This window comes from Zootoca vivipara, chromosome 13 (genome assembly GCF_963506605.1).
Source record: "Zootoca vivipara chromosome 13, rZooViv1.1, whole genome shotgun sequence".
NCBI classification, from domain to species: domain Eukaryota; kingdom Metazoa; phylum Chordata; class Lepidosauria; order Squamata; family Lacertidae; genus Zootoca; species Zootoca vivipara.
In genome coordinates, this window is record NC_083288.1 from 4148268 (window position 1) to 4171833 (window position 23566).

Sequence of the window (23566 nt, forward strand, 5' to 3'; positions counted from 1 at the left end):
GGACCAGTGGTCGGGGAAGATGGGAATTGTAGTCCAAAACACCTGGAGGGCCGAAGTTTGGGGATGCTTGATTTAAGGTCTCTTCCTGTAGCTCTGCAAGTCAGCTCAACACAAAAATATGCTAACTGAATTTTTCACCATCATTGAGCAGGTAAAAGGGACAATGCCTCCCACAAGTGAGTGGCACAACTAACTTTAAGGTCAGATCACAGCAGACAGTTAACAGCACACAGAAGTACAATTCTGCCTCTGGGCACATCCATTGGAAATGGAAGAGAAGAGGCACGCTATAATGAATGAATCTGGAATGCTGCCATACAGACCACGTTAATACCTCTCCCCTTGTAAAAAGGACAACAATTTATTATTATTATTATTATTATTATTATTATTATTATTATTATTATTGCTCATCAAGAGCAAAAGTTTACTTTTGTATTTTTGAACAACTGTGATTAGATTTATATTAGAACTCTATTTCCTTCTGGTCGGAAGAAAAGCAGACTATATCTTGCTTCATTCACTGGGACGGTGAATGTGTAAGACTGTTTGCTTATTCAAAACTATAGTTGGCACTGAAAGGGAAACTCTGTATTTTTAAAGGAGAACAGAGTATCAATATTATCAAGCTCCTATTACCGCAAGTCCAATATATACCATATTTTTCCGTGTATAAGATGCCCCCATGTATAAGACATGTATTTTTGGGGACTCAGAAACTGGGTGTATTTTTGGGGACTCAGAAACTGGGTGGAGACACTATCCATGCATAAGATGCACCCTAATTTTTGACATTACTTTTTAGGGGGAAAACATCGTCTTATACACAGAAAAATATGGTACTTACTGGGTGATAATCTCAAAGAATTTAGCCAAGTATATTTCCATAGGAATAGGCTGTGAAGCATCTTGGAATACATTTTAAAGAAAATAACTCATTTATATATAGAGGTGTAATTTGGTATTGCAAATTATTTGAGCGATCAGTAGACTCCCTCCCTCTAGTAGGGTGAATTTTTAGCGAACTGACTTCACGAAATCTCCTCTTGTATACCTTGACCTAACCCAATTATTCCAACAGGCATTGCAGCCTTCCTCTAATCCAGTAATTTTCCTTTCTTGCCCTAATTTTGAACAATGTTACATTTCCCAATTTATTTCTCTTTCTTCTCTTATCCAGAGTTCTTTTGATATTATGTTTTGTTTACATACTGAGGTAGGGTGTGCCTGTTAGGCTTCCAGAAGGCCAAAAGGAGTTTGCAACTATTGCAATATCATATATTCCCGGCCTGGTTGTTGCAAGGTAAAGCACACAGAAGGGCTGTAATATATATATATATTAATATCTAGGCTGCCTTTCCAGGTATATTCTTCCCAAGGTGGCTTGGGCGATTATAAATGAGAACCTTTTGAGGATCAGGTTTTTGTTTTTTACAGAACTATTCTGCCAGTTCTAGTTACAGGTAGGTAGCCGTCTTGGTGTGAGTCGAAACAAAATAAAAAAATTCCTTCAGTAGCACCTTAAAGACCAACTAAGTTTTTATTTTGGTATGAGCTTTCGTGTGCATGCACACTTCATCAGATACACTGAAACCAGTGTATTCTGCCAGTTGTTGATGTACCTGCCTTCCCTATGAATTGCACAACCCTTTAACACTTTCTGTACTTAGTTCATATGTCCAGTTTTTTTCAGAGTTGCAAAATGCACACCATCCTGAAAGGCAGGTTTTATGTGGAGGGCAGACTTGTACCTTGCAAGGATCTCTGGTGGGTGATGGGAACATATAGAGGTGGATTGTGTAAAGGTGCCTTCTCCCTGCCAGGCCAGCCAGGGTAGAGAGCAAGGTATGCCCTCATCTTAACAGTGCAGAACTTGACTTTTCTCCATTGGAGTGATGGCAACCTTTCATTTCTCTGGAAGTCAAGGGCTGCAATTCATGGACATTACTGGAGTCTGAGTTAAACTGCTCCTTGCGGCTTGTGCAATGTGCTAGTCACTTGGACTGGACAGAGAGAAACTTGGCAACTTGCAGGGCTCAATGACAGAGACAGGAAAGTGAGACAACTGGCACTTGTCTGTGTTGTGCCTTGCTGCTTTGAACCATGGCATAGCATAGTTCAAACTGTGTTATGATGGATGCCTTCTGTGCTGAAGAGCTCAACACTTGAGCCATAAACTGTTTTCTTTCCTGGACAGGGTAAATCAGCTGCAGTTAAATCTTCTTGGTTCACACATGGATCTCAGACTGTCTGGTCATGCAAGAAGGTCCTCCATCTGGGTTTGGCTTTGCTCTCTAGGACACCAACACCTAAAGAAAGGGCACCACCAATTAACAACACTATCATTACTTTATGGCTTTTTATGTATTGTGCTATTTTATGTATTTTGCTGTTGCTTTATTTTACAATTTAAGTAACAGTTACTGTAATTGTTGAGAGTGAATTTCTGTTTAATATTTGCCGATATGTTGACATTATTTCCTTGTACTGTATACTATTATATTCTAATGGATTATTGAATATTACTTTATTGGATCAGGGGCGTAGCCAGGATGAAAATCAGGGGGGGGCAAGGGGCGGGGAGCAAGGGGTGGGGCCAAGGGGCGGGGCCACATCGGAGCAGCCCGAAATCGGGCTGCTCCGACTGCCTCCGCCCCCTCCGCGATAGGAAGGGACGAGGGGGAGCCAGGATCAGCCCGAAATCGCGCTGCTCCGACTCCCTCCTCCCCCTCCGTGATCGGAAGGGACGAGGGGGAGCCAGGATCAGCCCGAAATCGGGTTGCTCCGACTCCCTCCTCCCCCTCCGCGATCGGAAGGGACGAGGGGGAGCCAGGATCAGCCCGAAATCGGGCTGCTCCGACTCCCTCCTCCCCCTCTGCGATAGGAAGGGACGAGGGGGAGCCAGGATCAGCCCGAAATCGGGCTGCTCCGACTCCCTCCTCCCCCTCTGCGATAGGGACGAGGGGGAGCCAGGATCAGCCCGAAATCGGGCTGCTCCGACTCCCTCCTCCCCCTCCGCGATCGGAAGGGACGAGGGGGAGCCAGGATCAGCCCGAAATCGGGCTGCTCCGACTCCCTCCTCCCCCTCCGCGATCGGAAGGGACGAGGGGGAGCCAGGATCAGCCCGAAATCGGGCTGCTCCGATCCCCTCCTCCGCCTCTGCAATCGCTGGGGCAGGTGGAGGGAAAGCCCCAGAGCCGCGCAAAGCGGTTGCCTGGCTTTCCCTCCGCCCGCCCCACAGCCAGCCGGCTAGAAGGGAGGTCTCCCTTCTCCCTTGCTGGCTGTGGGGCGGAGGGAGGGAAAGCCAGCCAAACGCTTTGCGCGGCTCTGGTGCTTTCCCGCCGCCCGCCCCACAGCCAGCCAGGAAGAAGGGAGACGGCACCGGGCGGGCAGTGGGGCAGGCTGGCCAGTGGCCCTGCTTCTAGGGGGGGCAATTGCCCCCTCCTGCCCCCCCTGCCTACGCCCATGTATTGGATAATAAGTTGTTTATTTTAAGTCATATATTCATTGCGACATTTGTATTGGATTGGATTATTACAAGACATGTGACCTTTGTATATTGTTGTTTCTTCAGCTTGTAAACTGCCTTGTATATAGCAAGATAGAAAAGCTGGTATACAAATTAAAAATGAAATGAAAATGAAACAATTAAGGGTGCAGCCTCAGTGTGTTCTGCGCTTTACAGAAACCCTCATTCCGCACTCCCTTCCACTGGCCTCACCCTAAGCTCTGAGCGGTGGGTGGGGGGCTGCAGGGTGCTCAGGATCTGCCTGGGTGCTTCCCATTGACATCTGGTTGACTCCTGGGAGAACAGATTGCTAGTTGGCTTGATCCAGCAGGGCTCTTGTAATGGTAATCCTAGAATAGTAGGAATCTCCATTAAATCATGGATGGAATGACGGTTCCCAGCATTAAATTCAAAATAAAAGCACAAAATACAACAGTGAAAGGGGCTTCTTCGGGAAGTTGTGGGCTCTCATTAGTTGAGATTTCTGCATTGCCGGGGGTTGGACTGGATGACCCTTGGGGGACCCTTCCCAACACTACAATCCTGTGATAAAGAAAACAAGAGCACAGACTGGAATACCAGTCATTCCCATAATACGGTAACAGTTGCTCAGGCCGAGATCGAAGAGTGCGTCGCCAGGCCCCTTCCTGTCGGCTTGGCCTTCCTTGTCCAGAACTTACTCGGAAGTAACTCTAACGTCTTCGGAGTAACAGATGCGCTCTCCCCCGTTCGCTGGACTCCTGACGCCTCCAACGCCCTCGCGGGCAAGAGAGGGCGCCAGACGGCACGCAGAAGGGCCTCTTCGGCTTTCCGGGGAGGAGCGAGGCATCTCCGTCGCTGTTCCGACCCCTCTTCCTCCGCCCCAGGTAAGGCCAGGTGGAGCAGGTGGCGAGCCCTGGCGCAGGTAGAGCCGCCAGCCCCGCGGCGCAGCGCAGGCGCCCTTTCCCGCCAAGCGTCCCCGGAGGGAAGGCAGCCGAGGAGGCGGCGGCGCAGAGGTGGCGCCTTCGGGGACGGAGGAGGCGCCGCCGCCGCCGCCGCTGGGCGAGGGAAGCGGCTCTGCGGGGCGAGCGCGGCCCCCTTTGGCCCCGGCCGAGCGAGAGCGACGGCGCCCGCAGCGACAGGTCGCCGCTGCCCGCCGGCTTTGTGCAGCTGCCGCCGTCTGCGGCAGGAAGGGAGGAGGCGCGGCGCTGCGCGGCGGCTGACGGGGACCCCGCCCAGCGGCGGCGAACCCACCGCTGCCTGCCTGCCTGCCTGGCTCCCCGGGCGGGTGTCGGCTGGCGGCGCGGCTGGGGGAGCTCCGTCCGCGCAGTAGCGTCTGCGCGGGGCCGGTAGGAGCCGGAGTCCCGCCCGCCTCCCCCGGAGCGAGGGCGCACCATGCTGCGGTTCCTACGCAGGACCTTCGGCCGGCGGTCGATGCAGCGCTACGGGCGAGCAGCCGGCGAAGGAGACGAGCGCGACGGGGCGCCCCGAGTGGCCTCTGTGGGAGCTTCGCTGGCCGCGCCCGGCGGCGCCCCGGCGCCTCCGCACATCCAGGCGGCCGCGACGGGCGGCCGAGCTGCGCTGCAGTGTCGGGTGCAGCTGCTCGACGGCACCGAGGTCAGCGTGGAGCTCCCGGTGAGTAGGACGAGGGGAGGAAGGGCTTTGGGCTAGATGACCTTTGGGGACCCTTCCAACTCTACCCTTCTAGGACTCTATGTACAGGTAGTAGAGCTGGCGCCTGTTTTTTTCTTTTCTTACCTGGGGTGTGTGTGTGTCTTTGCCTGAGGCAGATGGGACCCGAGAGACCTGCCTTGTTTCTTTTTCATCTTTGACTTGACAGGCATTGCCCACTTGGCACTAATGAATTCCTGGCACTGGTGAACTTTGCTACAGGTTGTGGCCATGACCCTGTTCCCCTGGCATGGGCATAGCCAGACTTTATGTGTGTGTGTGTGTCGGGGGGGGGGCAGAACCTCAGTTAGTTAAGTATTTTTATTGATTTACTTGATTTAATGGGGGGGGAGCTGCTCCCCCCGTCCTCCTTTGGTTGCGTCCATGTCCCCAGGGAAGAGAGTTTTCTGACCCTTGGATCAAGAGCCTTTTGAGTTTTCACAATACCAGTTATGCCTGTCCCTGGTTATTCCACCTGTGATTGGGCTGGCTCTAGAGCAGAGGATTGCCCTTTCCAGGGCAGGATCCAGTTCTTAACTGTCTGCAGCTAGGTTAGTTGGATTCACTTAAAGGCACCACGTTGCCTTCCCTATAGAAAGAATCCTTCTTGGGGCATGAGTGTCAGGTGATGTTCAGACAAGCCCCCTCCCCTTCCCATGTCCAAAATTGTTGCTTCTGCTTCCTGCAGGTGTTCCCCTCACTCCCTGTTTTTATGCTTCTTGGGTTCCTTGTGAAATTGCCTTTACAGTGTGTTGGATTTCTAAAGTGTTAGATTTATTTTTTAAAGAAACATGAGCAACTGTAGCTTTCAAAGTATGGAATTCAGCCACAGAAATTGGCCTGACAAGCTACTGTTTGCTCTCAGTAAAAATAAAATGAAATGCAAAGCAGATATGATTTTAAAACAATACGGAATGTAAGCAAGGCAAAACTTCTTTTAAACCCCCAAATCATCAGAATTCCATATGAATTTGTGTAGAATCTGATTGTGTATTTTTACTAATAATGACCTTAGAGTAAGTGTGTGTTTGTGTGTGTGTTAAGGTGGTTTGGACAATGCTCAAATACACCAGATTACCAGTGTAATAGTTATTAGTCTTGCATGAAAATACACTCCAGAAATCATGTGAGAGATCTCTGTGTTTAATCTCCATACAGTAGGTCACTTATTTGTATATCAGAACAAGCAGGTGACCTGTTTTATGGAGATTTTAACACAAAGATCTCTCATATGATTTCTGGTGCGTCTGTATATCCAGAAATCGTGAGACCTCTGTGTCAAATATCAATACCTTAAAAGCACATATGATGCTAGTTTTCCTGCATATAGTATTTCTGTTCTGATAGTATTTGTGCTCAGATTCCTAGGCTGGTTATTTTAAATAGGTCTGCCATGATTAATTCTGATACTCAGGAGGCAATATGTTCTTCTAAAGCAGGGCAAATGGTCCCAAAGGAATGATTACGGGGCAGAGGGCCCAGAAATAATTTACTAGAGGGAATGCAAAACAGATTTATGGTTACAGACCCTCCAACATTTCTCTGATGAAAATAGGGACGTCCTATTCCATAATAATAATTTCCCCTATCCACTTTGGGCAGTTTATCTCCTTAGCTTGGGGGGGGGGGTCGCATAACTCCATACCTTCCAACGTTTCTCAAATGAAAATAGGGATGTCCTAAGGAAAAGAGGGTCATTCTGGGATCAAATCAGAAACTGGGGAGCCTTCTGTAAAACCTAGATTGTCTCTGGAAAATAGGGACACTTGGAGGGTCTGTGGTTATAGGATTTGGAACTTGCATCTGTTGTTTTTGTTTTTTAAAGTTCTACCCCTCACTATAAATGTTTCTAAGGCAGTTAACACAATTAAAACTATCAGATCATTTTCAAACAAAAACTACAGTAAAATGGGTAAAGGAATACAAAAAGACATAAAGCAATGCTGAGGAATCTTTGTCCTGTGGGCCTAATCCTCCTCCTCCTCTTCCCAGGCTGTTTTCCCTCCCACCCGCTCCCTGTGACCAACATGCACTGGTTGCAGATCACACCCTCCCCACTTCTCAGGTTTTTGCATGCCATAAACCATCCCTCCCCATATGAGCTGGCCTAGACCCTGCAATCACCAGCTGAGGCCCCTTTTTTGCCTGCCTCCTCCATGAGAGGTCCAGAGGGTGGCAACACGAGAGATGGCCTTTTCTGCAGCAGCTCCCTGCTTGTGGGATGCTCTTTCCAGGGAGGCTCACCTGGTGCCTTCATTATACACCTTTAGGCACTAGGCAAAACTGTTTCTCTGTAACCAGGCCTTTGGCTGATTGTGCATTCTATGGCCTTTTAAAGTGACTGTGTGAGAGGTTATTGTTTGGTTATTATAATATGCATTTTTTGTGTTTTTATACTCTATACCGGGGGTGGCCAACTCCCAAGACACTGCAATCTCCCTCATGGAGTTAAAAACTGGCAGTGAAAGCCCTGTTGGGGGGGGGGTGCAGGCCAACACTGTTGAACTTTTTTTAAGGGAGCCAAAATTGTTGAGCTTGTTTGGGGGGGCCCAGTGATCTACCACAGACATCAAGTGATCTATCGGTAGATCACGATCCACCTGTTGGAAGTGCCTGCTCTATAGCACCCTTCTTGGATAAAGGGCAATACAGTGGTACCTCTACTTATGAATTTAATGCGTTCCAAACACACATTTGTAAGTAGAAGAAAATTGTAAGTCGAATCCCATAGGAATGCATTGGGAGAAAAAATTCATAAGTCGAAGCAACCCTATCTAAAAATTCATAAGTAGAAAAAAAATCCTATCTAAACTGCATCCAAGATGGCAGACGGAGCTCCATTTGTAAGTAGAGTTATTCGTAAGTAGAGGTACCACTGTATATAAATTTAATCAAGAAATAATAATAATAATAATGGCCAACCATCAGCTGGAGGGGAGGAGTTTCTTCCCCTTTTTGGTGTAATGTTTGAACCATGTACACAAGGATCAGGAAGAATATTGCCCTGCAATCTCACATTATCTCCACTGATGTGAATCCAGTGGAGTGGAAGGTTTTTATTCCCATCACAGGATGCTGTGTGTGATTCTATTTGTGTGTGATTGTGTGATTTTTGTTTTGTGGGGGGGGGGCATGTGCGTGTCCGATGTGTGTTTAACTGTGTTGTGTTGAGTGTTCAGGATGTGTGCCAGGGTTGATAGCCGTGTGCTTATCAAGGTAGGGTTAGGTATTCAGCCAAATGAATCAGGGTAGAGTTACAATATTTCAAGAAGTAAAATTCAGGAAACAAAAAGTTGTTGTGAGGTGTGAGGTGTTTTGGTTTTTTTTAGAATCTCAGAGTTACTGAGCTTTTTTTAGGCAATCAGCTTCAAAATCCTGGACATTTTGCTGATTCCCCAAAATTCCCCCAGATGCTATTTTCACTGCTTAAATCTTGGACATGTCTGGGAAGTTCTGGACATATGGCAACACTAGAATCAGGGTGATTTTTGAATCCCCCACCACTTCCAGGAGCCCCCTACGCCAAAATCAGGGCTCCCACAAAGGCTCATTTTGCTCTGCCACAGTTAATTTTGTTATTTTGTGTAATCTAAGCTTTCATACACATCACTGTGTTTCTCTACATCCACGGACATTGTAAGATCTGAGCCTTTCCAAAATGTTGTCTGCAGAGCACTCTAGATTTTTATTTTTATTTTTAGTTAAAGGACAGTGGTGGATACCTTTTTTTAAAAAAAAAAAGTTCAAAGCTCCATTTCATTGTTGCTCTTTTTAACCAACACAAAGCTCAGGACTCTTCAGAAGTCCACAGGCAACATCATAAGCATGTAATGTTGTAAGGCCTGTGAGAAGGAAAGCCAATGGGATGCTAGGAAGGAAAGCCAATGGGATGCCCCAAAGTGTTTTTTTAAAAAATGTGCAGGCCATAATACAGACTCCTCAGTTGCCGCTTTATTATTTTTGAGTAAGAAAGAGTAAGTGCCAAGCCCATGCCCTGCTCCGAATTATGGAGAAAAGTGAATCTCATTTACTTCTGCTGCAACCCCACCCAGACCTACCAGTATTTGCCTGTAGTTTGGCAAGCTTAATCTACTCTGGAGCCATTGCAAGAAGGGGGGGGGCAGACAAAAGGCCTCTTTCCCTGCCATGGATGGACCTTAGGGAAAGGGGTGGGGGAAGAAGGGTGCAGGGGTTCCCTGGCTTGTCCAAGAGACATAAGAGACGAAGGCCCTGGGTTCTGGAAGAATTTAGTTTAAGGCAGGCATCCCCAAACTTCGGCCCTCCAGATGTTTGGGACTACAGTTCCCATCTTCCCCGACCACTGGTCCTGTTAGCTAGGGATCATGGGAGTTGTAGGCCAAAACATCTGGAGGGCCGCAGTTTGGAGATGCCTGGTTTAAGGGCATGAGTGGAAGGACAGAGTGAAAGCAAGACTACCATAGGAGGAAGAAAGGACTGCCAGGGTCATTGCACATGAACCAGGAACTTCAGAGATTTGGGAGGTTGAAGTTCATTGACTGATCTTTGAAATAAGCAGGCATCCTTGGCTTCAGGCCTTTGCTTTTAGATGAGTCGCTCAAAATATCCATTGATTTTATTTTTGCCCACTTTCTTGCATTTCATTTTACTTTGCAGCTATTTTTTTTTAAAAAAATAAAGACCCTATTGTTTCCCTCTTCTCTGAACTGCATACCTTTTAAACCTCAAAAGGCTACTAGAAATTGCGCTTGCCTTTTAATGTAAAGGCGGTTTCCTCATCAGGCTTTTCAAGTCTTGATCTCGTAATGCTTTCATGTTCTCGTCCTATGCTTTTAAGTCTTTACAGTGCACTTTTTCAAAAGGGCTCTCTCTTCTTTCTAAATTGAGTGATGCGCTCCTCTAGCCTCTTAAAGCTAGAACTCCTCAGGGTGTTCCATGCTGAACAACACAGATTCTGACACCAATGTCCGTTCATCTCTTGCTGTGGAGTGATTGCCTATGGCGAGGAGGGTGTAAATGTAGCCGTTAGTTCCCGTTGACCTGATATCATGTGATTCCCTATGAACCCTTTTCCAGAGCAGTGAGATGTGAGAGGAGCACTTGGCATCTGTTCTGGAACATAACCCTTCTCTCTGCCTCAGTGTCTGGGCCAGCTCAAAGCTTGCCGCTCTCTTATCTCTCAAATTAAAATTGCAAATCTGCCCCTTCCTCTAGCTAGGAGAGAGACCCGCAAACTCCAACGGGTATTGCACTCCAAGTCTGAAAAAATATTCAGGGAACTTGTTGAATCATCTTGCTTCCAAGCCCACTATTGTTTCCAGGAGGAAAGCCTTTGTGACATCAGCAGTCATGACAACACTTCCCTCCTTCAGCTCAAGAGAAATGTTCATACCTAGCAACTAACACAGCAGAAGCAGGTAGGGGGGGGAGGGAGGAGTTTTTGGTGTCTGCCTGTTAATTTTATGAAGGGATTCCTCCCCCCCCCCCGTGCCAAAAAAAAAAAATTAATGTAGCCACAGCACTGGACTAAACTGAATGCAACAGAAAGGAAGGAAGGAAGGTAGGTAGGTAGGAAGGAAGGAAGTGAAATGAGAGGTGTGAGAAGGCAACCAACAAAGGCAGGATTCAGAATTGTAGAGTGGGGAGGGTCCCTGAGGGCCATGTAGCCCAACCCCCTGCATTGCAGGAATCAGGAATCTTTGAGGGCCAGCATGGAATAAAGGTGGGTCAATGGCAGCTGCATCCTCACAGCATTGGATGAGCGTCAGGTGAGCCTTTGATGAAGAGCAGCTAACCAAAAGGAAATCCTATTTTTAAAACGCCATATAGACTGCTACTACACAAGCTCGCTTCTCTGCTTCATTGGTATGATTTCTTTATATAGATATGTCCACATATTCTTTAAACCCACATTTCTGTTAATGAATTAATTATATCGTATAATTTTTGAATTACATCCAAACACCATCTTGCCATTTTGCTACTGAAAGAGCTGTTAGACAGTGGAACAGTCTCCTTCGAGGTTGTGGGCTCTCCTTCACTGGAGGTTTTTAAGCAGAGGCTGGATGGCCACTTGTTGTGGGTGCTTTAGTTGAGATTCCTGCATTACAGAGGATTGGACTAGATGATCCATGGGGTCCCTTCCAACTCTACAATTCTATGATTCTAATTCATAATTGTGCCCAGCCCAGAGCTTGCACTATTCAGAGGTGTACTGCCTCCAAATACAGAGATTTAATTTAGGTTGTCATAAAAGGTAAAGGGATTCCTGACCATTAAGTCCAGTCGTGACCGACTCTGGGGTTGCGGCACTCATCTCGCCTTATTGGCTGAGGGAGCCGGCGTACAGCTTCCAGGTCATGTGGCCAGCATGACAAAGCCACTTCTGGCGAACCAGAGCAGCGCACGGAAACGCTGTTTATCTTCCTGCCGGAGCGGTACCTATTTATCTACTTGTACTTTGACGTGCTTTCGAACTACTAGGTGGGCAAGAGCTGGGACCGAGCAATGGGAGCTCACCCCGTTGCGGGGATTCAAACCGCCGACCTTCTGATTGGCAAGCCCTAGGCTCTGTGGTTTAACCCACAGTGCCACCCGCGTTCCATTTAGGTTGTCATAGTTAATAGCTATTGATACACTCCTTTTCCATGAGCTTGCATTAATTCTTTTTAAAACCCATCTGACAATTAGTGTAAGTCTGAAATATTTCATTTTAAACGAGTGTTAGAAATGGCTCATCACTGGCAGTTCATACCTGAGTGTAGCTCATGAATGAAAATGTTGGCTCTCATCTTCATACTGCTTCTCTATTTTAGACTGGTCCTGGAAAATATGGTAATAATGCCTAGAACTTCAGTACACCATCCTGTAATCCTTGCACTAACTCTATAAGAAGTGTTGGTCAAGTCAGTGACCTCTAGAACCTGGTGGATCTACTGAGAGGTCGTGGTGGGGTGGTGGCCAACCTTTGGTTTTCTCCCTGTTTTCCTCCCTTGCATAAATACTTAAGTGGACACTTAAGCATTGCTGTTTTACAAATATTTAGCACCAGGGTGGATTTGATTTAAATCAAATCAATTTAAATCACAATTTAAATCACTAGTCAGTAAGACTTGATTTAAATCTCTCTCTTTTTTACAGAAAGAATAATTCTTGCTGGTATAATCTTAATTTTTACAACCAGATGAAGGTTTCATTTTTGGAACAACAAATTTTCAGAGTAGTTTTTACAGTTATATAAAAAATCACTGATTTGGTTATACTCTTAGAAATACACAGACAGATAATTATGAAATTATTATGAGGTTTAATAAGTTAACTGTTTATAGGGGCTATATCTCCCAGCAGCCCTGGCATTGGAGAGGCTGGCCTTCCCTTTTCTAGAGGAGAGGGGGGGGAGGAGAGGCAAAGTGGTAGACCTAGGCAGGAACAAGCTTGCAGAAAGAGCAGGCTGAGGAGAAACAGGCTGGTGGAAAGCTGGAAAGGGGGAGCTGAGAACTTCAAGGATTCCAGCTGCAGGACTGAAGTTCCAGGTAGAGTCTTTATTGTTTGGACAAAGTCAGGCGAGCCCCGGGAAGAAGGGCCTGGAACCAGTGAACTCTTATTAGTTGACCTGCAGGCACTTCAAGGTCCTGCCAAGGACTTGCAGATCCCAGTTGCGATTTCCTCCTCCACCACCACAAACCCTTTGGATTTGCTTCTACATTCAGGTGCCTCTTCTGTACAGTGAAGTGTCAGTGCAGTTGTTGGAACCCAGTGGGATTGGGAAGAGCCTTCAGCACTTGCCTCAAGTCTGAGCTGCAGAGAAAGCATCCCTTCTGCCAGAGGTGCATCTCTGCTGGGAGAAAAGTTGTCTTCTTTCCCATCTGTTTTGGTACTCTCCCTGTCCTCCTCCTTGCAAAGAAACAGTGGACATTTAAACATTGGCATTTTATACTTAGCAGTTTGAGCTGTTTGCAGATGTAGAAACAGCTCTGAGCATGTTCAGAAGAGCCGGTGGGTCTACCTGAAAAGTAGACTACAGTAGTTCTTGTTAGATGCATTATCTGGATTGAAATAGTGAGGAGGGGAGATTACACATCCAAGACAAATAGCTAGTACTTCTGGTAAGATAAAAATTGGGGCTGGTGCCTAGAGACAGACGGGCAGATCATGACCCCCTGGTCTGGGAATAGTTTTGGATTGAGATTAACTGAGTGGTGCAGAGAGCTCATTAGCCATAGAATGAGAGACCCAGGGCACACTCTACATTGAAATCAATTGTGGAATGAGGTGTGGGACAGGAAAGCGTGTGGCTTTGAGATTTGAGGACTTAAAAAATAATTCTGGGCATTTCACTTGGTAAGGTGAGCCCTGGTTGTCTTAATGAATCAGCTTCCACCTCATTCGGTAAGGATTATGACCCCCACATTATTAGCAGATGTGAAATTTGCTAGGTGCATTTTTCACCTGGCCACTTGTGACTAAAGTGAAGATGCCTGGGCACCAGGATGGCACCTGACGTCTCCACCACCTGGAGGTGCCTACCTGGGGATTCTTGGATCTTGACTATTTTTCAAACACTAGCAACACATCCTATAGCATTCTATCTGTGATATTTTATCTGCACAATCAGAATGAATACAGCACCAAAAAGACATACAGTGGTACCTCTACTTACGAATAACTCTACTTACGAATGTTTCTACTTACAAATGGAGCTCCGTCCGCCATCTTGAATGCGGTTTAGATAGGATTTTTTCTACTTACGAATTTTTAGATAGGGTTGCTTCAACTTACGAATTTTTTTCTCCCAATGCATTCCTGTGGGATTAGACTTACAATTTTTTTCGACTTACAAATGTGTGTTCGGAACGCATTAAATTCGTAAGTAGAGGTACCACTGTATTGAAAAATATGACTTTTGAGCCATCTGGCCCAAAAATGGCAACTAGGCATTCTGTTTTGGCAACTGTAATCCTGGTTTAAGGAGCCAATTGGCACCTAGCTTCTATACCTGAGTTTCTAACACTGATTACAGGGTTATGTGTGTGGTCTTCGAAGAGGCTTTGCTTCAAGTTACTTAGTGAGTTCAAAGAAGAGGTGAAATTTGAACCAGGTTCTCGGGATACCCTTTATTGGAGCAGCTACAGTGTTGAGGGTAGCAAGCTTTTCTTTCAGTGGCTCTGAAATGTCCATTACCACATAATAGTTCTTTCCTGTAGAGCTCTGTGTCCCTTATCAAACTTTAGAGTACTGTATACCAGATCAACTTGGGCTAGTGGAAACTATTGCATGAACAAAACTGGATTGTGTCTGACAGTAGAATTAAATGCTTCATCTCCCTGAGTACCTGTGCTGCCAAAAGGAAAGTTTTGAATGTGTGTGTTGCCTTTCACCCTCATTACTGAACTGGAACTGAATAGTTTGAAAGGCCTGGCGGGAGAAGCTCCTGGCAAGCCACAGCGCGTGTCTTGAGGGCTGCTTTGACATGTAGGTCACAAGCTGTGCTAATGCACCCAACAGCTAATTTTAAAAATAAAGCTGGGGCTTTCCCCTCCTCAAACAATGCTATTCATCAAATATAAAGTGGATCTACAAAAAAATAATGCTTCACCATTTCACAGTTGCGGTCAATTAGGCGAATATGTTACTTAGGAAATATGCTTGTTCCTATGATGTTTGGATTGCATGAAGTGAGCAAAGTGGTTCTCCATTAAGGCTAGTAACCCACTGGTTCCATTTGTTGCTTTGGTGAAGATGCTTTGCTCCTTTCAGGCCTGGGAACCTGCCTTTACCAGATCAGACTATTTGTCCATCTTGCCGAGTGATGTCAACTCTGACTGAATTCTTCTCTGTCCAGGCTCTCAGATAGAGGTTTTCCCTCAACACCTGTACTTTGTATTATTGTTGTTGTTATTGTTATTGTTATTGTTATTACCCCGCCTATCTGGCTGGGTTTCCCTAACACTCTGGGTGGCTTACAGTGCATATAAAAACATAGTAAAACGTCGAACATTAATACAGTGGTACCTCTACTTGCGAATAACTCTACTTACAAATGTTTCTACTTATGAATGGAGCTCCGTCCGCCATCTTGGATGTAGTTTAGATAGGATTTTTTCTACTTACGAATTTTTAGATAGGGTTGCTTCTACTTACGATTTTTTTCTCCCAATGCATTTCTATGGGATTCGACTAACAAATTTTTCCGACTTACGAATGTGCGTTTGGAACGCATTAAATTCATAAGTAGAGGTACCACTGTAACTTCTCGATACAGGGGTGCCTTTAAATGGCTTCTAAAAGTTGTGTAGTTCTTTATTTCCTCGACATCTGATGGGAGGGCATTGCAAAGGAAGGGTGCCACTACTGAGAAGGCCCTCTGCCTGGCTTCCTGTAACTTCACTTCTCACAGGGAGGGAACCACCAGAAGGCCCTCAGACATGGACCTCAGTGTCTGGGCTGAGCGATGGGGGTATATACTGGGCCAAGGCTGTTTAGGGCTTTAAAGGTCAGTACCAACACATTGAATTGTGCTTGGAAATGTACTGAGAGCCAGTGAAGATCCTTTAGGACTGGTATTATAAGGTCCCGACGGCTGCTCCCTGTCACTAGTTTAGCTGCTGCATTCTGGATTAGTTGTAGATTCCGGGTCACCTTCAAAGGTAGCCCCATGTAGAGTGCATTGCAGTAATCCAAGCGGGAAATAACCAGAGCATGCACCACTCTGGTGAGATAGTCAGTGGTCTCAGCCTGTGTACCAGATGGAGCTGGTAGACACCTGCCCTGGACACAGAATTGACCTGCGCCTTCATGGACAGCTGTGAGTCCAAAATGACTCCCAGGCTGTGCACCTGGTCCTTCAGGGGCACAGTTACCCCATTCAGAACCAGGGAATCCTCCACACCTGCCCGCCTCCTGTCCTCCACGAACAGTACTTCTGTCTTGTCAGGATTCAACCTCAATCTGTTAGCCACCATCCATCCTCCAACCGCCTCCAGGCACTCACACAGGACCTTCACTGCCTTCACTGGTTCTGATTTGAAAGAGAGGTAGAGCTGGGTATCATCTGCATACTGATGAACACCCAGCCCAAACCCCCTGATGATCTCTCCCAGCAGCTTCATATAGATGTTAAAAAGCATGGGGGAGAGGACAGAACTCTGAGGCACCCCACAAGTGAGAGCCCAGGGGTCTGAACACTCATCCCCCAACACCACTTTCTGAACACGGCCCAGCAGGAATGAGCAGAACCACTGTTTCATGTAGATGCTGAACTTTTCAGTCCAGGGTAGTAGTTTATTTCAAACTCGTTTGCCCAGCTTGGATCTTGGCTACTCATAGCGCCAGAGAATTTAATTTAAATTCTGTTGCTCTTTGGCTGCGGTCCTAACACTGCCTGCCTGCTTATAAGCATACCAATAGCCTGAAAATTGCAACATTAGGTTAGCATTAGACTAGCTTCATGGACCTTCTAGGTTTAAGTAAGTACAGGACCCTTTTATTGTTCAGATTTCATGATAATGCTTCTCTCTTACAACAGCAAAGTGCATTTCAGAGAATGACTGCTTTTTAAAATCATAATGACATTTCACTAGACTCTGGATAGTTTTATGTTGCAATGGGAAGATGAGATCATAATGAAACATTCTTCATGTGGGAACCTTGAATCAACATTTTCAAGGAGTTAAAATCGAGGCTGTACCATCAGTTAAAGACATTTCGGTTGGTCATTTTACCTTTTAATCAATTAGTTCGTTTAGATGTACATATGCATATTCATACCTCACTATAGACCTGCTTCTTAGATTTTGGAGGAAGTGCAATGATAACAGTAATGTTAAATCTCACCATTTGCAATAAATGATATAGAATGCTTTCTTTTTTTATTCCCTGGCCACATGACCCGGAAGCTGTATGCCAGCTCCCTCGGCCAGTAAAGCGAGATGAGCGCCGCAACCCCAGAGTCGTCCGCGACTGGACCTAATGGTCAGGGGTCCCTTTACCTTTACTTTTACAGTAGCATCAGCACCAAAGTAGCTCCAAAAATAAATAAAAATGCATTTTACTGCAGCCCTACTAATTAAAATTTTGCCGCCCAACCAAATTAGTTATTTTGCAGCTTTAGTTCTTTAAAAAATCAATTCATTACGGTTTCCAGCGATGTATTTTCTGTAACATGTTTAAAAACCATGAACTTTGCCCTCAGAGTTCAGTGAACCTTTTGCATTTCAGATACAAATGAAGAAATGTTGCAATTGCTTCCTCTTAAAATAAAAAAAAAGAGATGCTAAAATGAGGCAAGACAGCTTTCCGGGAGTCAGCGAAACTCAGGAGGCATTGTCAGGTTGCAGAAACTTGCTCATCTGTCATGGTTTTTGTTGCTATTTGCAGTGTGTGGAATGTTTGCATGATTCAGGAAGTTGCCCTTCAGCATCCAGGACTTAGGTGTGCAAATAGAAAGCAAGTTACTTTCATTTTCTCTCCCTCAGGGTGTTGACAGTGGCCTTTGTAAGAGGGCTATTTGAGGTGTGCGAAAGTTGGCAAATGTGGCTGAATTTTCAGGATCTTGCCAACAAACTTTTATCCTTATTTTTGCCATAATTGTTCCTTCCTCTGTTTTCATCCTAGAAGGCTTCTGCTGAGTATGTTATAATCCTTAGGAGGTGCTTTGTAAGCAGGATCTTATTTTGTACCTTGTAAATAAGGTGACAGGTGTTTCCTAGTTTTTTGTTGCCCTAATTTTTTGTGTGTGAAGTGAGTCCTTTAGAATTTGCTATATATAATGCAGTTTACTGAGTACAAGCGTGGAATGTAAGGGCCCTGCCACTGAATACAGTTTGGGACCTGAAAGCTTGCTAACTCTTTTGCAATTACTTTGGTTGATTCTAATACATAGTTTGTCAATGGTATTTTCCTATGGACGACTTTCTTAGTTTTTATATATTTGGCCAGTACCTGTTTTCATTGAATACCTCATAATTAGCTGACTTTGGCTGAGTGTTTTCCCTGAGGCGCCAACTGCATTGGGATGGTTGCTTGCTTTGCCAGTCAGAGTGAAGAAAAACGGGTGTTTCTCCCCAAAAAGTGTGCTGTTACTTGCAGGAACATTATTGGCTGATTAGCCTCAGGACCTGCCTACCCATGAGGCAAGGTGAAGAAACTGCCTCGGGTGGCAGGATCCACAGGCACAGCAGATCCAGCTTCCAAGGAATGATTGGCCATTGCTGCTGCCACTGCCATGATAAAAACAGGGGCCTGTGGCACACTCCTCACAGGATGGGGCCTCAGCAGCCCTGCCAATGCTGCTCTCCTCCCACCCCTAGGAAGCAAGTGGCGGGGACTGCTCTCTGGTGTCTGCTGGGCTCTGCACTCTCCTAGCTTGACTCAGAGCGGGTCCTTTCCTCCTGCCCGACGGTCTTTGAGTCCCATTTCAACCATCAGGTTAGGTTGATTTTATTCCTGCCTTGTTCCCGATCTTCATTCCCTGCTTCTTCCCTGGTGGGTGTTGGTGCCATTTTGTGGCTTGCCTCAGGTGCCAAAATGTCTCTCCCTTATAGTTGTGGCAAGAAACAAAATTTTGACGCTGGACTCCCTTCCTTTTTAAGAGGGGTGCATGGTGGCCTTATATCGATACTTCCCTGTGGAAGTATTTGAGACATATGTGGGTTTTTTTAAAAAAAAAAACTGGTCAGTTTTAATGCTGTCAGATCCAGGCAGGTAAGAAAGCAACATATAAATGAACAACTTCCAAGGGGAAAATTAACATTCCTTCCTTTTTCTGTTTCTTACTGGAATTCATGTGACGTTAAGTCACAAACTTGACATGAGTCAACAGTGTGATGCAGCAGCTAAAAAAGCCAATGCAATTCTGGGCTGCATCAATAGGAGTATAGCGTCTAGATCAAGGGAAGTAATAGTACCACCGTATTCTGCTCTGGTCAGACCTCACCTGGAGTACTGTGTCCAGTACTGGGCACCACAGTTCAAGAAGGATACTGACAAGCTGGAACGTGTCCAGAGGAGGGCAACCAAAATGGTCAAAGGCCTGGAAACAATGCCTTATTAGGAACGGCTTAGGGAGCTGGGTATGTTTAGCCTGGAGAAGAAAAAGGTTAAGGGGTGATATGATAGCCATGTTCAAATATATAAAAGGATGTCATATAGAGGAGGGAGAAAGGTTGTTTTCTGCTGCTCCAGAGAAGCGGACACGGAGCTATGGATTCAAACTACAAGAAAGAAGATTCCACCTAAACATTAGGAAGAACTTCCTGACAGTAAGAGCTGTTCAGCAGTGGAATTTGCTGCCAAGAAGTGTGGTGGAGTCTCCTTCTTTGGAGAATGCTTTGATGGTGTTTCCTGCTTGGCAGGGGGTTGGACTGGATGGCCCTTGTGGTCTCTTCCAACTCTATGATTCTATGATTCTACATCAATCCACAAATGAGCAAATATGCTGTAGGCTACCAGAAAGAAGGCTGTGGGCTCTTTGCTCTTTCCTGGTCCTGCTGCTGTTGTGCTGGGCCACAGTTTGGCTTAGCATATCGTCTAAGCTCAGGTTCATGGTTTGGCTTTCTTCCAGACAAACCACAAGGTGTCACCACGGTTTGTCCTCTGGTTTTTTGGGGGGACAGCACCCCACGAGGCTGGGTTCAGATGACACATCAAGCTAAACAGCAGCTTAGTTCAGTGCAGTGCTGCAGCAAGAGAGCCAGAGGAGGAAATTTCCTCTCTGGGAACCCATTCATTTGCATTGACTAAGCCATCATTTGGCTTAGCTTTAATTGTTACCTAATTCATACATGCACATGCCAGCATTCCTGTATCAGTTTTATTTATAGTTTGTTGATGTATTTTCATGTAGCATACGGACTTGGTTTACTATTTTTTGGCAAGATTTGACTGTGTGTATTTTTAATGGCTTTGCTGTACATGACTCATGCAACAAGGTGATCTAAATAATTGTATATTCACTCTGAAGGCTTTTACTGTGTATGTTTTGGAATGTAATACAGAAACTATACTTTGACTTCAACTCCTTTCCGTATGGAACCCTGCCCAAGGTTATAGCATGACATTCTCCAGCCCTGTGCACTGATGAAATAATATTTTGAATCAATCCCTTACAGATGATGTAGTTACTAACCCATGGCATATCATTGTTTTCTTAGAAAGAATAGAACAGTCCCTCTACCACTTAAGATGTAGGTCATGGTTAGTGCTTCTTTCCCATCTTTTCGAGGGACCTCCGGCTTCTGCCAAATTACTTCTTTCTCTGTCAGTGTGCCAAGACTCTTGAAGAGCTTCTGTTGTCCAACAATAGGAACAATCGGGGGTTGGAGAAGGCTTTGTAGGGGGAACCAGCCTTCTGGGTTCCAGCAGGATCTAGTGAGAGGGATGCATGCCCTCAGAGGTGCCCCTTGGATTCCACTGCCTGAGGCAGGTGCCTCAGTCGGCCTTAGGGGCAGGCTGGCCCTGGCTACAATAGGTTGGTGCTACTGAGGGAAGCTCCAGCTAGACAAATGAGCAACAATCCTGTGCACTAATACACTAATATGTTTAGGGAGTTTCCTTCTGGGACTGGCAGGGCACTGGAAACCAAGAACCTCCTTGCTGTCCCTCCAGAGACCCTCCCCCCTCAGCTCCTTGACACCAAGCTTCATTGCAGTATGTTTCCAAGCACAACTCAAGGTGTTGGTGCTGACCTCTAAAGCGCTAAACGGCCTCGGCCCAGTATACCTGAAGGAGTGTCTCCACCTCCACCGTTCAGCCCAAACACTGAGGTCCAGCTCTGAGGGCCTTCTGGCAGTTCCCTCACTGCGAGAAGTGAGGTTTCAAGGAACCAGGCAGAGGGCTTTCTCGGTGGCGGCGCCCTCCCTGTTGAACACCCTCACGTCAAATGTCAAGGAAATAAACAACTAACTGACTTTTAGAAGACATCTGGAGGCAGCCCTGTTTAGGGAAGTTTTTAATGTTTGATGTTTTATCATGTTTTAGTACAGTGGTACCTCTGTTTAAGAACAGTCCTGTTTTCGAATGATTCAGTTTATGAACCGCATAAAACCGGAAGTAGTGTCCTGGTTTGCAAACTTTACCTTGGTCTAAGAATGGAATCCGAATGGTGGAAGGGTATGGGTGGCGGGAGGCCTCATTAGGGAAAGCACGCCTCGGTTTAAGAATGGTTTCGGTTTAAGAATGGACTTCCGGAATGGATTAAGTTCGTAAAATGAGGTACCACTGTATTCTGTCCACCTACTTGCAGCTAGGGCTGGGTGATGTTGGGTTTTCAACATTATGATGCATGGCCAGCAAAATATTGCGGTTTGGCAATATAACGTGATGTTGAAAAAGCTGCACTTTCCAGCAACTGGGATTGAGAAGCACTTCTGCCTCCAGCCATAGATACAAATTCACATAGAAATAATTAAAATAAAATAATGAAATACACTGCTCCCCAAAAATAATTAACTGGGTTTCTTCACCATTGTGTCACTTGAAAAATGACTTGCGGCATTTACATAACCTTGGCTAACTGTTTATCCAGTCCTTGCGCTTATGTTCTGTGTTTGTGCACAAGATAAAGATTCTTTCATTCTATACTCTGCATTTTGCTGTCAGAAGTTAGTGTGATACGGTATAACACTGATTTGTATGTTGAGCAGTGAAGTGGAGATAGTAGCTTTGAATGTAACCAAAATATTTAACAGCAATGAATTTTGTGTGTGGGGGTTTAAAGTTCATGAGTATGTTCCCAACCAAGCCCCCCCCCCCACAAAAAACCACTGTATGTTTTATAATATTTTTCCTGCGAAGAAAAGGCATGTTATCTCTGCAGACACAAATTCACACTTTTGAGAACTGCAAAAACAAGCATCAGTGATAATATCTTCTCATTAGAAAAACTGCCCCAAATAATCTTACAGAAACCTCTGGAAGAGTTTGACATTGTGAATGGATTAATGGAATTCATTTACCAAAAAATTTAAACACTGCATATAAATTCTCATACTACATAATTGGAAACAAATCCTTATTTCCTGATGAATAGCCTTTGGACTATAATGTAATTGAAATGGAAAACTATCTTTAGAAATATCTTGAAATATTTAGAAATATTTTTCCTCCAAAAGCATTTTATTTTTTTAAAAAATCCTATTTAAATAAAATCATTGATTTTTATCCACCCTGGTTCAATCATGGTTTCTAAGGTCACGACATAACACTACAAGTCATGACTAGGAAGCTCAAAGCATGGTTTGTGGCCAATACTTGACCATAGTTTAGGTATTCAGAGACCTTCAGGCAAAAAAACAAGGAAGCCAATATATATATATATTTGTAAATAGTATTTTTGGAATACATTTCTATTTATAGTTCACCCTGTCCATAAGTTGCAAGACTGTACAATCTTACTCGTCCTTGCAAACTTTTTAAATGGCAGCATAGTTTTAATGATAAGAAACGGCAGCTGTAATTCAATGATTTGCTAGAGTTGATGCCTGAACTTAATTTGAATCCTTATCTCCTATGTCTGAGTCTGTACAGGCTCATAAAGATTAGGAAGATTGAGTTGACTTAAAAATGCTTTCTGAAGTTATTTTCAGACAAATTCTTTTTCTGAATTAGTTGTATAAAGGGTGACATACATACTTCTCTCCTAAATCTTCTAATCTTCAGTGATCAGAGGAGGACCATCTGGTTGTGAGATGAGACCCTGCACCCAAGACCTTTAAGTTGTTGTAACAAGATACATCTGCCTTGAAGCAAATATTAAAAGGGGTTATCTTGAAAAAAATAACTAGAACAACTGCCTGAAGATTACCACATACCTTCCAAATTCCTCATTTGGATTTTGGCATCGTTTAAAAATGCTGCATTTGTTTGTGTGGGTCTACAAGTGGACATGTCACCTATTGTTTTTGTAAGTGTTCCTTTTCTTATGATTCAAAACCTTGTCCGTATTCCTATATATACAGTAGAATTATGTAAGTCTGCTTAGCGACAAGGCTAAGTAGTGTTACTAAGATTTCAAGTAAGTGATCTTGCCCACTTAGGTAGGTATAGCAGGAGTGGCCAGCCTCCAGTTTGGGGTCCTGATCCACACATACCAGCATTTCCCCCCCGGCCTTCCAAGACACTCCCACCCCAATTTTGGTGGCAGTGGCAGAAACAAAAATAAAGTTAACACATCCCAGCACTGAGGCAATAAAGCACAATGCCCTGATTGAGATGCAAATCACCCCTTCCTCACTCCTCGCTTGGGTCATTTGATGAGTGGAGAGGTTGGCAGAGGATAGGGGACTGTGTGTCTGTGCCCCCCCCCAAGAGTGCATGAGATAGTGTGAGGTGGTCACAGCCACTTCCACCCACAGCCACTACTGGGATGCAGCACCTAATAAGGGTGACCGCAGCCCTCGACATAGCTGCCAAGTACCCCGTTTTCCCCGGGAA

At 45.2% G+C, this 23566-nt stretch overlaps 1 protein-coding gene and 1 long non-coding RNA gene across 4 annotated transcripts in view; one reads left to right on the plus strand and one right to left on the minus strand.

The window, feature by feature from the left end:
- Positions 1-1222: 1222 nt before the first annotated feature.
- On the minus strand, positions 1223-5296 carry LOC118094227 (uncharacterized). Its single transcript, XR_004693741.2, has 3 exons — positions 5246-5296; positions 3722-3858; positions 1223-2309 (listed from the first exon to the last, which is right to left on the minus strand). It is a non-coding gene; the product is annotated as an uncharacterized LOC118094227 (long non-coding RNA).
- The window catches only part of LOC118094226 (band 4.1-like protein 4B), a 74337-nt gene continuing 54964 nt past the window's right edge, over positions 4194-23566 (plus strand). The window contains exon 1 of one of the 3 annotated variants that reach the window (XM_060282167.1): positions 4194-4374. In XM_060282167.1, coding sequence (XP_060138150.1) covers positions 4222-4374 — 153 coding nt within the window. In that variant the 5' untranslated portion in view covers positions 4194-4221. The other 2 variants (XM_035134398.2, XM_060282168.1) reach the window with 2 other exon arrangements.